The following is an 18,657-nucleotide window of genomic DNA, read 5'->3' as shown; positions in this document are numbered from 1 at the left end:
AGAACTAAGTGCAGAAAATTGCATACGTACATGATCCCCTTCTTATACATTCATATGCATGATAGCTTATTCATATTTTCCTACAACAGAGCAGAACTACGCACTTATACATGTGGATTCTCATGAAGTTGGTCTAGCTTCGGAGCCTATAGGCCCGTGGCTTCAGTTGCCACAGCCCCTTCCCTCCTCCCCAGCCTCCGCCACCACGATGCCCCTTCCCTCCTCCCCAGCTTCATCTGCAGGTAAGCTTTTCCTTATGTGTTGAAGGGTTTATGAACATGGGTTTGTATTTGAAGTACTAGGGTTCATATTGCATTATGTTTATGTTAACACAATCATCAACCAATACAACATACTTGTAGCCCTCAAGGGACTTTACAGGAAATAGACTCCAAGTATCTGAGTGTATCCTTTTAGATGGTAAAACACATCCATGAGACTCATCAGAAAATGGTATCCTAGTCATTTTCCCTTGAATACAAGCAGTACACATACCATGATTATTATCAAAAGAATGAGAGATTTGAGACTTAGCTAACATAACATACATGTAAGATCCCACATCATCCAGGGGAGTGATCCTTATATGTATATTCTCATCTCTACCTAGCACGAGGCCTTTTGGGAGCTCACTGGCTTCGAGTTCCATTGGAACTCCGAAGTTAAGTGAGTAGCGCACAAGAGCAATCTCATGATGGGTGACCCACTAGGAAGTTCTCGTGTGAGTTCCCCGCCGTGAGAGTGTGGTCGGGGCCCAAAGCGGACAATATCGTGCTATGGTGGTAGAGGGGGCCCAGGATGTGGTGGACCGTAGACCGGGATGTGACAAGACATGACTTCATTTGTAGGATATCCTAGTCTTTGATGTCACACGGAAGACTTCACTAGCTGTCCAAGAAGAGCTCTTGCATACTTGAATGTAGAAACAGGAATCTCACACAACTCTACGGGTCTACTCCTTCCTTCAAACAATATCTCCTTTGTCACTTTGTCCAGCACAAAAAATCAAGTATCGTCATAAATAAATCAGGATCAATTGTCCTTACACAATTCTTTGACGGACATTAAATTAACATCACTAGTAGGCACATGCAACACATTCTTCAAAACTAAGGAATGAGAAGAGGTTTTAAGTACTGTAGAACCAATATTTTGAATAAGCAAATGTTCGCTGTTTTCTATTTTAATCTTCTCGGAGCCTTCAAAAAGGTTTTACTTGGTAGAGAGCAGCAAGGCCAGATATCATGTGGTGAGATCCCCCTGTGTCCATAATCCAAGTTGTAGAATTTGGATATGTTGGTGTACTCTGAGCTGCCATAGCATTCAATGAAGAGGAAGGTTGATGACAATGATCAACATGCAATGATGATGACTGATGTGGCACCTGACAGGAGTAATTGGCGGCAAATGGTGCAAGTGCTATTGGATTCTGAAGTGGTAGTATTGGATTTTGAACAGAATATTGTGAAGCAAGAGATGGTGGTGGAAGTGAATCCTGATAAGAAAAATTGCTTCTATGATAGCACTCCAAGGCAATATATCCCTTTTTTCTATAGATCTGGCATTCATTGATGTAACAGAAGAAGCCATACTAAAATTTCTGAAGAAACAGTAAGGGGATGTATGTCCTCTTCTCTAACAGATTTGACACTCTGGTTGCATTTGTTCTAGAATCGATATTACCAGACCATCCATTACTTGGTTTGTAAGTGTTCTAACCTTTGCCCTTGTAGGTTGATTTATAACCTCCATTTCCTCTTTGCTGGCCTCCATTATATGGTCTTTGTTGAGAAAAATATTGAGGTGCATCCATTGATCTTGAGTTACCCACAAAACCAAAACTATAAGTTGGAGAGACAGGAAAATGAGATTGGGAGTTACCCGAAGGCTGTGGATGGTGCTATAATGCAATACAGGAGCAGCCATGACTCTTGCACCAGTACAATAAGAATCAACATCTGCAAAATTTGAGCTATAAGCTCCATTATTAAACATAGAGTGCATTGATGAACTGGATGAACCTTGCATATACATTGCAGACAGTCCATGTGACAGAGTATTAATAGTCATTTCATTCTCCCCTTCAGCTCCCACAAGTAATGCACGAAATTCCTTCATAGTGATAGCAGGCTCTCCATCAATGGCAGTCCAGGATTGTAGCATACTCCTTTGGTGACCCTGCTAAGCTGCTATAACAACATTATCTGAAATGATTCACCAGCAGCAGTGAATTATCTCTTATAGATTTGAGTTTAAGTAAATATTTATCCAAAGAGTCTCCGCCCAATTGATCAGAAACAGCAACCTACAGGATCAGGGGCTCGATACCATCGTTACAGAACTGAATTGATGAAGATTGATGAACAACGAAGCAGCAGAAATATAAAGAGAGAGTGATAGATTAATGAAGAAGAAATGAAGTGATTATGCTTCATCAGTTTATAACGGAGCACTAAGTTTTTACTGGTCTGATTATTTTCAACCTTGATCCTTTAGAAACAAGCATTCATTTTTTTTCTTGCTCATATTCAAGAACAGAAAGTCCCAGCCGAATTACTTTAATTTTTAGTTGCTACCAAAAATTCATAATCACCCCTTAAAATGCTCTTTATTATAAAATTGGGTCGCTGATAGACTTCACGGTAATGGGTCTCGTTGAGTATCTTACAGTCAGAAGGAAGAGGCTGAGCATTTTGGTCTGGACCTTACTTTTCTGTATTTTGTTGGTTTTCTTTTTCTCCTGGATTTTATCAATTGAGGAAGATGACTTGCTTACTTCCAAACTTTGGAAGTAGTGAGGAGGTTTTTATCTTTTATTTCATCAAAACACTTTCCACTACGGCGTACCATTTTAATGGTGTAACATGGATGTGGACAACATTTAATGTCTCGTTTGCAAAATTTACTAACAAAAAAAAAAATACGAGCTTTTATTCGATTGAACAACATATGCATATCATAGACGATGGCCTCAGGGTTGGAGATAAATTTCATATTTATATTTCACACATCACGTTATTAACTTGTTTCTTGATGCTAGTGAATGGTAATAATCAAGAAGAGACTGAAATACTTATTTGAGTATTCTCTCCTTTTTTTAAAAAGTAGATTATCCTGATAAAGCCATTGACAAGTCTCATCTTATTAAAGGAAAAAAAAAATATGCTAATCTAAAAATCTATCATAGTCGTGCAAAAAGAGAGTACGTCTATATAAAACACTAGAAAGAGTGCTATGTATATACTGCGTTACCGTTCGCGAGTACAAAGGGTGCAAACTACAGATATTTAACGCATGAAAGAGCTACACGGACTATCATCAGTCCTTGGAGCCAGCTAGAGTCAAATTTATCCAAGTGATATTTGACACTTATGCCATGCCTTCATGCTTGTGCATATAACATTACATACGACATGATCCCATGCGTGCATATACGTGCATGCACGGAGTTTATCCATATTTTTCGACAACGATGTACATGTGCTTAATTATAAAGACTCTCGTGATGTTGTTGGCCTAGCTTCGAGCCTATATTTGTAGGCATATGGCCTCAGTTTCCTCCGCCGCCACCGTGTCCCCCTCCTCCCCAGCCGCCACTGCCACCACGTCCCCCTCCTCCCCAGCCGCCACCTCCGCCACGTCCTCCTCCTCCCCAGCCGCCACCTCCGCCACGTCCACCTCCTCCCCCACCGCCACCTCCACCACGTCCACCTCCTCCCCAGCCTCCGCCACCGCGTCCACCTCCTCCCCAACCTCCGCCACCACGTCCGCCTCCTCCCCAGCCTCCATATCCATCAGGCTGCTTTGTTTCAAAATTGTCCTGTACTGCGTCATCGGTAACTACTACTTCGGACTGATCAGCAACTTCAGGCCAACAACACTGTCTGCCGCAAGTGTAGCGGCCATAGCGATAGCAACACTGGCCACAGTATCCCCCGCCACCTTGGTTAACTTCCTTTGGCTCATCCTCTGCACCATATGCAAACATATATATATATATATATCTTAGCCTTAGTCGACTTAGCAAGTATATGTCGAGTATATTGGAGCAGTATGAATACTAAAAACCCTAGCTAAATATGTAATTTACGAACTATACGACACTGTTATGAACTTATAGCGGAAACAGAATCAAATTCTTGTATACATTTCCTTTTCTTTTTTCTCCCCCTAATAATTGGGTGCATACATGTGGTTTTAGTCAGTCGTGCGAATGTAAGGGGTGCACAGGTACGTTGTGTAAACGTGTAAACAATATTGATATATATGTGTAATTGTTTAAAATGGAGACACAGTGAATTGAAAAAAAAAAATATCAGACGACTAACCATTTAAAATATAAACGAATATTAACTATCATGAATAAGTTCATAATAATTAACCTTTTTTCTCATCTTTGGATGTCTCAGCTTCAGCAGCAGAGGATACAAGAACAACGGAGCCAAGCAGAAGGCCAAGCAGAAGGCCTAGCAAAATAAGAGACTTGAAATATTTCACCATTCGCTAACTCGTACACTACTCAAAAATCCCACAAGAAAGACTAGAAGGATGTGAATGTTAAGCGTTGGACGATCACCATTGTTAATTTATAGTGCTGGGAGTGCTACTACACGACGGTAGACATTATGGAAGTATGTGGTGCATATTTACGAGTGAGGACGCAGATTTATGTTAGCAGTTTGAAAAGAGTAGTACGTACGTACGTTTGACTTTAAGTAGAATAAACAATGCATATTCGATTCCTATCATGAACCCCCCCGCCTCATATATGGAAAAAAAAAAAAAACACAGGTGGTTCTGGCGTTCAAGCAAAGACATGTGTCTAGTTTGAGCTCCACATGCATGCGAATTTGGACACGTGCACGCGAATTTGGACACGTTCACACACTTACTGCACAGACACACCAATTTTCGTTTTATTATTTAATTCAAATGATATTAAATGGGGAGAGTTAAACGCCGAACGCAGTGAATTTAGATGAAAACACTCATCAAATAATATTATTATTTTAATTAAATTATAATGCAAGAAGATGATACATCGTGAATAAGAACTGAACGATTGATGTGTCTAGGTAATGGGCCTCCATACGACTGCTGATAAAAAAATAATTTTACAATTGGCTCAAAACACAATCACGTAATATTATTATTTTAATTAAATTATAATGCAAGAAGATGATACATCGTGAATAAGAACTGAACGATTGATGTTCTGGTGTGATTATTTTCATACTTGACCCTTTAGAAACAACAATCCAAGTTTTTCTGATCATATTCTAGATCAGAACGTCCCAGCCAAAGTACCTTATTTAGTAGCTCGGTGCAGTAGCTGGTTGTTGGACGTCAAGTTGACCAACCAATTCTTTCAATCTTATCTCATTTATTAATGTATATATAGTACTTGGTCAAATTCAATCCGATATATAGTTCTTTTTTTCTTGAAGATAGTATTGTGTGGGAGATGAGACTGAGACCCCCATGCTATATCCGTAAGACATTTTGGCCCAGGAAGAATAATGCCAAAGAAGCAAATTTTACTGTACGTCGCAGTTTAGAGTTGAATGTGAATGTGGTGTGGATCGAAATTTTTTTCACAAAGATGGATATTGCTCACACGAAATTATTAACTGTTTATCTATCTGTTTATATATAAAGCCGGTAGGACTTTGAATAGTAGTTTTTGGGGTCACAAGCTTCATAAAAAAAAATTGAATAGAAATGTCCCTCAAATAAAAAACTTCAAATGACACCCCCCAACTGTGATATTCCTATATATCAGGGTAGGCACGTGCTGGCCGACACCCGGGGGTGACGAAGCCATTAAAAACATGCATACCGACCAAATATGTAATTAGAAAAGGATACACTAATGCAGAATCGTGTTCAGAGCATACAACTAATCGAGAATAATATGAAAGAATTATTATGGAAAGGTACAAACCAAGGAATGTGTCCCACACAAAGGAGATTCAAAGATGCCTAAGCAGAAGTACCCTGACGCTGGGATCGTGTGCCTCGATTCTAACTCCTGAGGGGGCCCAAAACAGAAAATATGAGTGGACCAAAGTTTATATTAATACTAATAATAAGAAAACCATTTTATTTAGGAACATAGTAACCCCCTGTTTTGAAAACATATATATAGTACTATGTAGTAAGTTTTCTGAAAACTCTAGCCTGCAATGAAAACGTTCGTAAAACATGTATGTGTAAAACAATGCTCGATAATGGTGCAATCGTTGCCTGAAGGCAAATCCGTAAATCTCATCAATATTATACATGTCCATCACCCAAAGGTGAAGTTGTACGACACTAGGTTACACCAATGAAGAATATGGTACGCCCCATCACCTGAAGGTGAAGCTGTACGACTCTAGGTTACGCAGAGAAGAAACATATAACATCACACACCAACATTAGCCCCAGATTAGTGAAGCTGGGGGTATCTCATCAATATCATCTACTCCTCATTCGCCCGAAGGTAGTACATGTCCATCACCCGAAGGTGAAACTGTATGACACTGGGTTACGCTAGTGAAGAAATAAGGTAGGCCCCATCACCCAAAGGTGAAGTTGTACGACACCGGGTTAAGGTTTGGGCGATGACGGTAAGGAAGGCGACGAGTCGGCATAGTTTGGGTTAGGGTGGGTGAAGGTTGATTTGGGGAGAGAGAAGGGAGGGGGTGAAGAGTGAGGAGTCGAACGGATAAGGGAAGAGAAAAGGGAGGGGAAGAGAATAGTTTTTTTTATTATTATTTGTTTATTTTTTAATAGCCTAATCATTGTCCACGTGGGTGTCATGTCATCAATTAACAGAGGTTCTGACAGAAAACTTAACAGATGCATGAAAGTGTTCCAAAATTATGACTTTAGATATCACTCTGGGACGAAAAAAACTTCATGTACCAAATGTTGAAAACCAAGAAACTTCAAGGTAGTAAACTGAGATTAACCCTTAAGAGAAACTTTAAAATGACACATTTTAAAGTGATACATATTTGATATAAGACTAGCAATTACATATGAACATGATGGCATGCATGCATGCAGCCTATTCATATTTCCTAGCATAGACGGTGTTCTACTTATATATATGCATAGTTCTCATAAAATAGTCTTTTGAGACTGATGAAGGCATATGGCTTTAGTTTTCTCCACCACTGTCTTTCCTCCAGCCTCCACCGCCTTTCCCCCAGCCACCTTTCCCCCAACCAATGGGGGGCGCCCAACCACTGGGGGGCCACCAATCACTGGGGGGCCCCCAACCACTGGGGGGCCCCCAACCACCTCCTCCCCAGCCTCCACCTCCGTAACTTCCTCTGCCCCCCCAACCACCTCCTCCCCCCCAGCCTCCACCTCCGTAACTTCCTCTGCCCCCCCAACCGTCATAGCCGCCGCCTCCATATCCATATCCATATCCATTAGGCTTTGTTTCAGTGCTATCGTCTACTGCTTTTGACTCTGTTGCTGCGTTATAAAAAATTAAGCTAGTCATTTTAAGTCTAAGATTTCATAGTTTGACAATACTTAATCAGATAACAATGTTATATATGTTTGTGTATATACGTTCATAAATCAATGTCAATACTGCGGCGAAACCAGGAATTTTCGGGAGGAGGGGCGAAATTTAAAAGCATAATAGGTTCCACAAAAATGTAGACAATCAAATCATTTTAGATAGTAGACAATATTTAATGTTGTTCACAGTTTGTCAATACAAACAAGTTGTAATTATTGTCGGCAAGATTTCATGTCATGAAACGTCGCATAATAGACTCATTGTCAATAAAAACAAAAACATCCCTCTCAATATAAACAATCAAGCTATCACACAACTGTTGTACATCTCTCGCAATGTAAACGTCTCTCTCAGTAACATCAAAAACACCCTCACATAAGAACACTAATGATATTTTCCTCACAAAACTTTTGTATATTTGAAACAAGCCCTCAAAGTCATCATTTCACAAAAATTAAAAGACAATAAGATGAAATAATTTTAAATACCAGATATAATAACAAGAATTAAAAAAGAACAATTACAAACGTCAACCTTTGTTTTTGAATAGTCTAAACAAATGAGAGAGAGAGAGAGAGAGAGGGAAGAGAATTAAAATGGTGGGTTGGTAGTGCGGTTGGGAAAGAAAACCACATCAATAAAATTAAAAATTAAAAAGAAACTAAACCCACCGAACTGCACCGTTTCATTAAAAGGAACATTAAGTTTTATAAAAGGTAAACGATGCCGTTTAAACAAAACCAGGTCATCTTCTTCCCTTGAAACCAAAACTCAGCAGCGAAATGCACTTAGATCAACAAGTTTAGAAGATCAGAGGGGCGATATTCTCACTCTTAGTGGCTATTTCCGATGACTGGAGGGGCACCCGCCCCTTCTTGCTCCTTTGTAGCTTCGCCAGTGAATACGCAGAGTAAAGGATACATATCTTGTATATTTTAATATACAGACACACCACACTATATAATTAACTAACCTTTGTTCTCATCTTTGGATGTCTCAGCTACACCAGTGGAAGAGACGAAAACCAGGGTGCCAAGCAGAAGGCCTAGCAAAATCAAAAACTTGAAATATTTCATGATTTCTTGAACTCGTATGTTGCTCAAAATTCTCACAAAGAAAGATGGGAATGCTTTAAGCTTTGGCGATCACCTATTTATATGCTTGAAGATACTATTGAACGATAAAATAAGGGGGTTTAGTAGATGACACCAGTCATTATGCATGCTCATGAGTGATGGTTCACACCTTTTCAAGCAAAAGGCATTTGTGTACTTTGAGTGCAACATGCATATGAAGAAAAAATCAGTTGGGTTACTATTTATATGAAGAAAAAATCAAATGGGTTACTATTCATATGAGGAAAAAAATAAGAAAAATCAAATGGGTTACTATTCGTATGAAGAAAAATCATATGGGTTACTATTCATATGAGGGAAAAAAAAGAAAAATCACATGGGTTACTTTTCTTATGAAGAAAAACATACGAGTTACTATTCATGCATGGTATTTGCACTATTCATTTGAGGAAATTTTGTAAAGTAAATGGTGTTTGCTACGGTAACCTTTTGCCTATAAAATGAGAGCATACAGAGGAATGAAAAGAGAGAACAACACAAGTGTAATGACCCGTCCCTAATTATTACGGTTTTTATAATATTAATGTGTGAATATACGAAAATGCCCTTCAAACAAAAACATTGACTTTTGTTCACCGCATTGTTGTTTCACTTGAGGTTTATATCCTTGGCATATCCTTGTGGCACTTGTTGTTATGAGCGTGTGGGCGCAAGTGGAATCGGATTTGGAATTACGATGAACGTTTTATGGAGCTACGAAGTTGAAGGGCAAAATAGTCAATTCATTATTCTAGATATTAGGGTTGGATATTTAATTCTTTTAATATTATCCTGACACGTGGGACCCACATCTACACTACACTCCCCACTCTTCTTCTGCCATGTGGGTTCCTCTCCCAATCTCTCAAACCCTCTCTCTCTCACATTTCCTTCTTTTTCTCCGTGTCTCTCCCCGAGAAACACTTACCCTCTCTCACTACCATTTCCTCCCTCCCCCGAGCACACCCAAATATCATTTCCTGGATCCGCCACTGATTATGGTAGACTGGGTGGTGATTGTGGGGTTGTGGATTTTGTCTGTTTTGGTTAACAGTAAGATAGCAAGCGCTCTTTTACTAGGTTTTCCCACACAATGTATATTTCATACAAATCTAAGCTAGTTAGCAGACTATTAGTTTGGATTTATAACTTGATTTAGGATTAAGTTTAATATTCAATTTCAATTTCAAAAAAATCACTTTTGGATATATGCACTAATTGGAAATCATTAATTGATTAGTCCTTTTTCAGTAGTTGTCATGTATGTCCTCAGAACCCCATTCAATTCAGATGGGGGAATTGAGATGCAAATTTGAGAGAGAGATTGTTTGTTAGGATACAAGTCTTTCAGTTTCAAGCAATAACAACTTCGTGTCAAATTTGTATAATGAAGCTCAAGATTTTAGCTTTAGAGTTTTTTAAGTTATTGTTATACGAAACAAGGTTATTTTAGGAACAATAGTGGGTGGGGAAATACGGTTTCAATTTTTTAACTTTTAGTGGTGGGTGAGGTTATAACGTGGATGAGAAAATAAGACATTAGGGTAGATCTAGTAGCATTTTTCTTAAACACTAAGTAATATGTCTAGATGGTGTAATTACAATATTGCCCTTTTTACATATTTTGTCTCGAGACTGAAAGTAAGAGAAAGAATAACACACGCATACACAGTAATATGCAAAATCTGTGGGTTTTCTCACCGAAGTTGATTTTCTGCTCAGTTTGCCAACGCGTCAGTTCATCACCAGCTTAATCTGTGTGCGGGGTCAAATTATTCTGAATTTGACCTTCCAGAATTGTCTAGGGCCAATTGGATTGAAAGGTTCAAATAACCTAAATATTTTTTTTCAAAACTTGAAGACATCTAGTAGTTTCATTTTAATATTAATTAATATAATATAGCTATCTAGAATTATATATATAGAATATAAATAAATATTTATATGAATTTGGATCCCATCCAGATTCAAATTGTGAAGATTTTAAAGATCTTCACATATAACCGTTTATCGTACATCATATGATCAAAAATTATTTTAAAATCATTTATTTAAAATTAAACACAAATAACACTTAACGAAAATTGATTACAAGATATATAATAAACAAATATGATGTGAGGATTCCTAGATCTCCGCAAAGAGAATTCCAAAAGAATCCTTATCCGATTTATATGACTTCAAAGGTCAGAATATGTACGAATCCGAGTTATTTGACTTAGGATTTGTATTATAGTCCCCGAGTAGTTCGTCGTTTAATCAATTGAATTGGTGAGTAAGAAAAAAAAAAAAAAGGGTTTCTCAATTCAATTATAATCGCTCATAACTAATCCGAACTATTAAACAATTTTAGCAAACCAGTACATAATTTGAAAAAACTAGAAGAAAACAGTAGTTGGTAAAAAAACGAAAGATTTGAGAGAGGATTCTTTGTAAAGATTCCCGGGATCCTCTAATTATATTTGTGCATCGTACATCGTACGATCAGAAATCATTATAAATTTTTTTATTTAAAATTGAAATATAAACAGTACCTGACGAAAATTAACCGTACAATATACGATGAACGAATGTTATTGGAGGATTTCCGAGGATCTGGCGAGTATCCATTCATAAAATATACCGTCATATTACTATTTTAAGCCTCCACTTGCAAGTTGTCTATTTTTTCCGTTTAATTGGCTAGCCGCTTGTAAAGTAGGTAAAACGTTTATCCATCAACTTCACAGAAACAAATTCCATAAAACTTATGGATTACAGAAACAAGGGGCCAAAAATAAAACAAAAAACTCAGTGCCCCATGCATGTGTTTATAAATACTTAACATTCCATCACTTCTTTAATTTGCAACCAAAATCCAAATCAATCCAAATTTCCTTGTGAAAAAATCCCAAGCTAGCATAAGAGAAGATGAGTGTAGAAGTGCTGGATGGTGCCACCATTGTCAACTTTGTGGAAGATGAAGAAGCATTCGGCCGCTCAGTACGGGACCGTTTTGCTCGTCTCGACGCCAATCACGATGGTCTGCTTTCTTATGCAGAGATGCTGAAGGAGCTTCAGTCTCTACGGGTCTTTGAGACCCACTATGGCATTGACGTGAAGCCAAACCCGGAAGAGATTGCTCATGTCTACGACTCGCTGTTCGTGCAGTTCGATCATGACTCGAACGGGGCGGTTGATTTGGAGGAGTTCAAGGCTGAAACCAAGAGGATGATGCTGGCTATGGCCAATGGGATGGGGTTCTTGCCAGTTCAAATGGTGTTGGAAGAAGATAGCTTGCTGAAGAAAGCAGTGGAAAAAGAGCGCTCCAGTGCCAAAACTAAGCAGCCGCTTAATTAAGCACTTTTAAGAGATTGTACTTGTGTACTTAATTACAAAGAGCCTTCTGCGATGTCGATTTTTATGTTCAAGTTCCATCACAAATAAATGAGCATGAACAGACCAAAGATAGCTAAAATAAATGTACATCGATATGATTTTATCTGAGTTTCTACTGTATTTATACAAAAATTTCTCGCTGAAATCTTTCTTTCTATCTTTCCTTTTGTACACCAATCTTGAGTTTCAAGATTGCTACAGACAGTTACAAAAATAAACACATCTCGGGGGCTGGAACAAAAGAGAGAATGTCTTCACCGAACAACTCAAACAACGACACTAGGAGATGCCCAGAATTCAAGTCATCCTTCCAAACCTGAGAGAGGATAGCTGATTTCTTTAGAGACTGACCAGCAGGCTTGCCCCTTGAACTTGTGCCGTGTGAAATGCTCTCATCTGGCATTTTCTGAGAAGACGACGAGGGGCCTGCATCAGTATCCCCTGATGGAGCTGGAGCTGCTGTGTCTACTTCCATGTGAGATGGTGAAGAATTAGTAGGCGCTATATCTGTTGGCCCATCAGTTGCAATTTTCTGCAGGGGCGGTTGCTCTTCCATGTGTTCCACACTTCGCTTGCGTTTATCTTGGTTATGTACATAAGAATCAGAGTTAAGACTTTATCTAAACAATAAACCTTGAAAAGTGAAGGGTACTTCTCCTTCCTGGACAAGCAACCCTATTCATCAGCTTTTCGGTCAGAAATATCCAAGGGGTGCTTCCTTCATTATGGCCAAAGCCTAATAGCCTAGTACATATAAGAGCAGAATCCCATACCCAAAAGGGATTGCAGGGGGATAGGAAAGCGGAAACTCTTTCTTGGACCATTGCATGGTTGATGTGTTACAATCGGAAAATATACAATAGGCTTGTAGCTTAAGGGTGCTCAACTGCTATACGTGATAGTGTTTATGCTTCTTGTATACCCGTTTGAGTAGTATAATCTATTCTATTGCAAGAAACTTACGAATCAGTCTAGCAATTTATGGGGCCCTTGATATTATTTTTGGTTTTTAGTTTTCACTTTGTGTGGGAGATAGAGGCAAAACACAAGGGAGAAATTTGAAGGATGTGAAGAGTGGAAGGATGGTGGGAAATATGTAGAAGAAAGGTATAAGGAGAAAATAAAAACCAAAAACCCATATATATGCTGGTTCTATGCTTGTATAATCAAGAAACACTCATTCGAAGTGGTTGAAGTGCCATCATTCAAGAAAACATAAGCCATTGAATGTCTTACTTGGCATAGTAATACGGAGTTTTCCATTGGCCCTCCAAAAAGATTGCGGCGTTGGAGACAATATAAGTGGGAACATCTTGAGCCTATCATATATGCATTGACCTGCTGCATTCTGGAAAAGTGCATGCTCTCATTAGGAAGCCTTACTTAGATTTTTCAAACAGTATATACAGGCATGAAAAGAGACTCACCAACAAGGCTCCATACACACGCCACGCTTCATGCCTCTTCATCTCATTCTTTTGCTTGTCAAGAAGCAGCTCTGGTTCAAGTAGTCGCAGATATGACTCCAGATTTGGCAGTACAAGAAGGCGAACCTGCAGTTGAGAATCCTTACTTTTGAGTTTAAAAAAAATGCATATTCCGAGAAAACACAAATACCTGAAGATGAGTAAATGAACTTTGGAAGAAGTTTAAAAGCAATAGCAAGGCCCGACTTTCATTGCCATTAGTTCATATGTTGCATGGAGTAATGTCTCTCTCTTTTCTAGATTTGTTTTACTACAATGTTTTCATTTAAGAACAAGTCATTAGGAAAAGAGAAAAGGAGTTGCAAATATCTTCCATTCCAACATATTGAACTTCTAGGACTCAGACTCAGAATAAAGAGTAATAAAGATAATCCAGTTGCAGACGCAGGAAAACCTGGGCCCAGAGCCAGCTAGCTTTATTTACAAGTATAGATTCCCCTTTCAATGTATGAAAATAGATAACAAGGATAGGCTAACAGAAACTTATGGGAAGAAACACAAGAGATACTACTTCAAGTTGAATTCATATTCCAAAACTCATTTACATAGGCTTTGTGCATAATAGTGAACGATGTTCTTAGTTGCAAGGAGCATGAGGCTTTACCACACTGGGCCCTAGAGCAGCTAAACCTTGAATTGCACCATAGTGTTGAGTCAATGTCCGCTTTGGATCCAAAAATGCATTGACCAAAGTTTTTGTAAGACGCGACTGGAGAGTGTTATATACATGCCCAAACCTGCAACAGATTCAAATATTGAATCTCATAGGTATGATGACAAATTCACACCAAAATATATGCATGGAATTTTAAGAGAAAATACAGAGCTCTACTTCCATGGTCAGGAGAAATTTTTAAAACAACAGTTATGCTAGGCAGATTGATAGCATTGAATATGCTAGCTCAGTTTCACTTAACATAATGTAGAGAAAAAAACATAAATATTAACAACAATCTGAATAGAATATGCACTCAACCTATGTTACGTTGCTTAATACACCAAGATCACAAAAGTGTGAAAAGGACATGACCGAGGTCAAGTCAGAAGAGAAAAGTAGGAGGTGATATCTCAAGAAGAGATGCCAGAGAAAGTGCAAGAAAAGGGAAGCAGGCCATGTGAAAGAAAAGCATGAAGGTAAAAGGCGTTTAAAAAAAATAACAAGCCTAACCTTTTGCAGATTGAAGCAACTAGGTTTGCAGTGAAGTCTCTAAGTTCCCAGTGATTGTCAGCAAACCTGTTGCCTAACCTTTTTGCAACAAGGCAAGTGACCACAGATGGCATCAATTGGTGCAGCTGATCAAGAGCCAAAAGGAACAGGAAAACATTAAAGTCTCAGAATAAAACTTCCATATAAGTAACACATTTTACCCTGATCACCACCTTACATGCTTCATAACCCTTCGACATAAATAGCACGAGTTCAAGGATGATAAACTATGATTAGCAATACATGCATATAGCAAAACAACGACTGCAGATTTGTTCATTTATTAGAAAGGAACTGAAAAGGGGCAGGAAAAAGGCCAGAAAAAGTATAGGTGATCTACTACAATCAGCCTCCCCAATCATCAAACCAGAAAATTACAGAATTCAACTTAGACATCATTATCAAGATGTACATTAATACCTTAATAGACAATTAGAACTTAAACTACTTACATAAGGCTCTCCTATGGAAAAAAAGGAAACAAAGAAGAAAGAAGAAAGAAGCACTTACATAAGGTTCTATGTGTATGTGAGGATTCTGGAGAAGACTCCGAACAACTCGCATTAAAGCAAATAGAACTGCATAATCATTCAAGCCACGAGAAACCTGATATATGTTAAGAAAGGTTGGTTTAAGTAACCAATGGCTACATATCATACTCTTCTTATAGCTGTCAGTGATAGTGTCAAGAATCATCACCTCATCAGCAACAAAGCATGTGAAATAAGGAACTAATGGATGAAGCCCCGAATCAGTGGCCAAACTCACTAATGCTTCTTTCAACAAAACCAAATCAGATCTACTCACAACAAGCTCAGTGATTTTGTCAAAATATAGCTGCAAAGGCAACAAAAAGAAGGAACGTGTAAACAAGCTGCAAACTGAAGTACTTCCAGTATAAGATCAGACAAGTGAAATATGTACCTGAAGCTCCCTAGATAATATGTGCTTAACAGGTAATTTAATGTCAACAGGAAGTCCATCATCCTTTTGGTTATCAATTTTACCATCAGAAGGAGGTGCAAGTACTACAGAAGAAGAACAAAAAGTCAATAAGTGAGACAAACTTGGGCTAACAAAAGTAGAAAAGCCAAAAATGGAGTTAACTCTAGCTCCTCATAATTATATCAAAAAAGATTTATCAGTGGATAGCAGATTCATTTCACCATACAATTTATGTAGATTGAATTCCAGACAAACAAAAAAGAAGAATGTGAAATACACCGCAGACCACCTCACACTCACAAGATCATGTAAAATCTCTGGTATATTGGAGATACTGAGTATTTTTTAAAGAAATTGATATACCGAGTATTTTTTAAGAAGGAGGATATTAGTCATTTCATGCTTCACACAACTTTAAAGCTTAGAGAGTGCTACAAAACCCATCTATGGCTTTCTTTTACTACAGCTAACTCCTAGAATACAAAAGTCTTAGCGTTCAGAAGCAATCACAACTCCTAAATTGGAAGTATGATTTATGAGTAATAATTATTGGCACAATCTATAAACTTTGAGAAAAACCTTCTAGAGGAGCATTCTCTGGAATTGCAGGTTGTACACCTTCTATAGCAAGCCAGTGACAAACAATTCCAGTATCAAGCGGTACTTTTGGTAAAGGAGCTTCAATCACCTACGGTCAAACATAAATATGGAAAATTAAAAGGAAATATACAAAATCAAGTAGAAAGTGAAATCAGATTGCTCAGTAACACATACATCTTTAAAATCCACATCCTTGTCGTCAATGTAAAACAAATCCCTATGCCCAATAGCTCTTTTGAACCGCAAAGGACCTCCGGAAACATAACCATAGATTGGCTGGTGCAAGCAGGATAAGCAAAATGAGATTTCGAATAATAAACAAACCCATGCTAATTCAATCATTTTAAAGCCTCACCTCAACATTTCTTAAGTTGAGTGCGCCATCAACATCTTCGGCTGTCAATCTAGTTCTCCTCGAGTGATGCATGCATTTAATAGCCTCCTGCACTTCCATTACAAGGAAAAATCACACTCAACCCTCCAATGTCTCAAATCAAAATTCACCAAAATAACATAACTACACTATCTTCTTGACCAACTAATCAAAACAAAAGCAACCCAACTTCCAACTATTCAGTCTCAATATTACCACATAAACAAGTAAACCCAATTCCCAAACTTTACCAATTTTACTAGTACAACCTCAAACGATCGAAAACAACAATGTCAAAACAAACCCATATGACAGTTACGCCGGAAAAGTTGAAGATTTACCTGCATGATCTCACGGAGGCGGTATTCGATATCGGGGGCGAGAGCAAGAGCAACATCTGGAGACAAGTTGTTGATTCCAATGCTTTGTGCAATTACTTCAACATTCTCTTTGGGCACAATGCTCATTGTTCTCGAATGCTTCCTCTCGACCTCAGTCACACAACAGTGTCCCTGAAACAATCACGACAGTAAGTCATTCCCATAAAAAAAATTCAACTTGTTTAGTACAAAGCAAAAACGTAAACAGATTTTTTTTTCTTACCCTTGAAATTTTCTGGGCAGCCAAGCAAAACCCTAATCCGCACGAGTGAAAACTGAAAAACGTCAACTTGAGCAACAGTAGTTGCAGGCTTCGTTCGTTCGCTCGGAAAGGAAGAAGAAGATTGAGTCGGGCCAAAAGAAAAATGAAAAGAGAGGATTTCCCATAAACATCCAAGTCGGGTTAATAAGTCAAATATTCGGGTCGGGCCTCAAATCGTGTTCTAGGTATAAACACGACCGGCCGGTGATTAATACGGCTTGTTTAGAAATGATTTTAAAATAGTTTTGTGAAATTTTTTTTAAACTAATCTTTATTAAAAATTCAAATGAATCATTGAAAAGCATTTGAAGGGTTTTCTTCAGAAAGAACTTAAAGTGCTTTTGAAACTTATAGAAAATACTTTCAAACGAGCTCATAAAAAACACTACTGCTAAGTTTTGACTTTTTCTAAAAATGGTGTTATTGAAAACAAGTTGAAATTTTATTAAAAACTGTAGGCTTTTTAGCAAAAATGATTATTGAGATTTGCATAACTCCTCATTTTGGTCCATGAGATTTGAAATCGATAGAATTGGTCCCTGAGTTTGTCTATCATCAATCATTTTGGTCATTTCTTGAAAAATCTCAATAAAATAAGAACAAAATCACAAAAATACCCTCAATTTTTTGTCAAATCATTTTGATCTATTGTTTATTATATTGAGGGTAATTATGTCATTTAGATTCTTATTTAACATAATTTTTCACTGAATGACCAAAATGATTGATAGTGGACATCTTAGGGACTGCTTCTATTGATTTCAAAATTCATGAACCAAAGTGAGGAGTTAGCAAATCTCAATGAGAAGCAAATCTCAATGACCATTTTGGCAAAAAATCCAAAACTATATTACTCATAAAAAAGTATTTTGAGGTGTTTCCTAAAAAATTATTTCACATGTGCTTTTCCATGAAGTATTTCTACAACTCAAATTCACTATTACGCTTTCTATCTCGTGTTAGATTGCCCAAAAACACTTTTAGCAGTTTCAAAAACAGTCTCAAACATGCACAAAATTGATCATGTGGCAAGCTTTAAAAAGGTTGATAAAACAGTTCTCTAATTTTTTTTATTTTTTTTTACTCCTGTAGAGTGTCATTTGACGTGTAAACTCATATAAAAACACACTTTAAGCTAGTTACCCACTTAGTTTTTAAGAAGGAAACTTTAACGAAAAGATTATGGTACTATTCATTTTAACGAAAAATCATTTTTTTTTATACTAAAAAGTCAATTATGGTACCATTTATTTTACCCTTTATTTTATCCTTATTATTAAAACTCAAAATTTTCAAATTTTTTTCATTAATTTTTTATTTTAATAATCTGTACACTGATATTAATTGTCACATCATTTCATAATTAAACTATGAAATAAAATATTTTT

At 37.6% G+C, this 18,657-nt stretch overlaps 3 protein-coding genes and 1 long non-coding RNA gene across 4 annotated transcripts; 1 reads left to right on the top strand and 3 right to left on the bottom strand.

The window, feature by feature from the left end:
• Nucleotides 1-3,550: 3,550 nt before the first annotated feature.
• Nucleotides 3,551-4,615, bottom strand: LOC125474760 (acanthoscurrin-1-like). Its single transcript, XM_048578734.1, has 2 exons — nt 4,383-4,615; nt 3,551-3,969 (listed from the first exon to the last, which is right to left on the bottom strand). Exons 1-2 carry the CDS (start codon nt 4,498-4,500, stop codon nt 3,551-3,553), a joined length of 537 nt encoding a protein of 178 aa, XP_048434691.1. The 5' UTR covers nt 4,501-4,615.
• Nucleotides 4,616-6,931: 2,316 nt separating this feature from the next.
• LOC125474957 lies at nt 6,932-8,807 on the bottom strand. The gene is made up of 3 exons (XR_007256331.1): nt 8,496-8,807; nt 7,339-7,470; nt 6,932-7,290 (listed from the first exon to the last, which is right to left on the bottom strand). It is a non-coding gene; the product is annotated as an uncharacterized LOC125474957 (long non-coding RNA).
• Nucleotides 8,808-11,507: 2,700 nt separating this feature from the next.
• Nucleotides 11,508-12,123, top strand: LOC103955029. The gene has a single exon (XM_009366893.3). It carries the CDS (start codon nt 11,548-11,550, stop codon nt 11,974-11,976), a length of 429 nt encoding a protein of 142 aa, XP_009365168.2. The 5' UTR covers nt 11,508-11,547; the 3' UTR covers nt 11,977-12,123.
• LOC103955030 (transcription initiation factor TFIID subunit 6) lies at nt 12,086-17,453 on the bottom strand. Its single transcript, XM_048579222.1, has 13 exons — nt 17,231-17,453; nt 16,969-17,139; nt 16,610-16,696; nt 16,429-16,530; nt 16,234-16,342; nt 15,634-15,737; nt 15,409-15,546; nt 15,220-15,315; nt 14,671-14,795; nt 14,107-14,239; nt 13,443-13,568; nt 13,252-13,363; nt 12,086-12,597 (listed from the first exon to the last, which is right to left on the bottom strand). Exons 2-13 carry the CDS (start codon nt 17,092-17,094, stop codon nt 12,221-12,223), a joined length of 1,635 nt encoding a protein of 544 aa, XP_048435179.1. The 5' UTR covers nt 17,095-17,139; nt 17,231-17,453; the 3' UTR covers nt 12,086-12,220.
• Between the last annotated feature and the right edge of the window lie 1,204 nt (nt 17,454-18,657).

The sequence above is a fragment of a genome, unplaced genomic scaffold, assembly GCF_019419815.1.
Source record: "Pyrus x bretschneideri cultivar Hongxiangsu unplaced genomic scaffold, Pyrus_bretschneideri_v1 Contig13, whole genome shotgun sequence".
NCBI lineage: Eukaryota > Viridiplantae > Streptophyta > Magnoliopsida > Rosales > Rosaceae > Pyrus > Pyrus x bretschneideri.
Note: the sequence above shows the minus strand (reverse complement) of the source record. Positions and strands in the feature narration are given on the sequence as shown.

What these genes read in the sequence shown, in the direction of transcription:
- LOC125474760 (XM_048578734.1), bottom strand. Translation starts at nt 4,500, where the DNA reads ATGGTGAAATATTTCAAGTCTCTTATTTTGCTAGGCCTTCTGCTTGGC. An exon ending in ATCCAAAGATGAGAAAAAAG is followed by an intron (nt 3,970 to 4,382) that starts GTTAATTATTAT and finishes CATATGGTGCAG; the next exon opens with AGGATGAGCCAAAGGAAGTT.
- LOC103955029 (XM_009366893.3), top strand. Translation starts at nt 11,548, where the DNA reads ATGAGTGTAGAAGTGCTGGATGGTGCCACCATTGTCAACTTTGTGGAA.
- LOC103955030 (XM_048579222.1), bottom strand. Translation starts at nt 17,094, where the DNA reads ATGAGCATTGTGCCCAAAGAGAATGTTGAAGTAATTGCACAAAGCATT. An exon ending in ACATACACATAGAACCTTAT is followed by an intron (nt 14,796 to 15,219) that starts GTAAGTGCTTCT and finishes GCTCTTGATCAG; the next exon opens with CTGCACCAATTGATGCCATC. An exon ending in GTGTGTATGGAGCCTTGTTG is followed by an intron (nt 13,364 to 13,442) that starts GTGAGTCTCTTT and finishes GCACTTTTCCAG; the next exon opens with AATGCAGCAGGTCAATGCAT.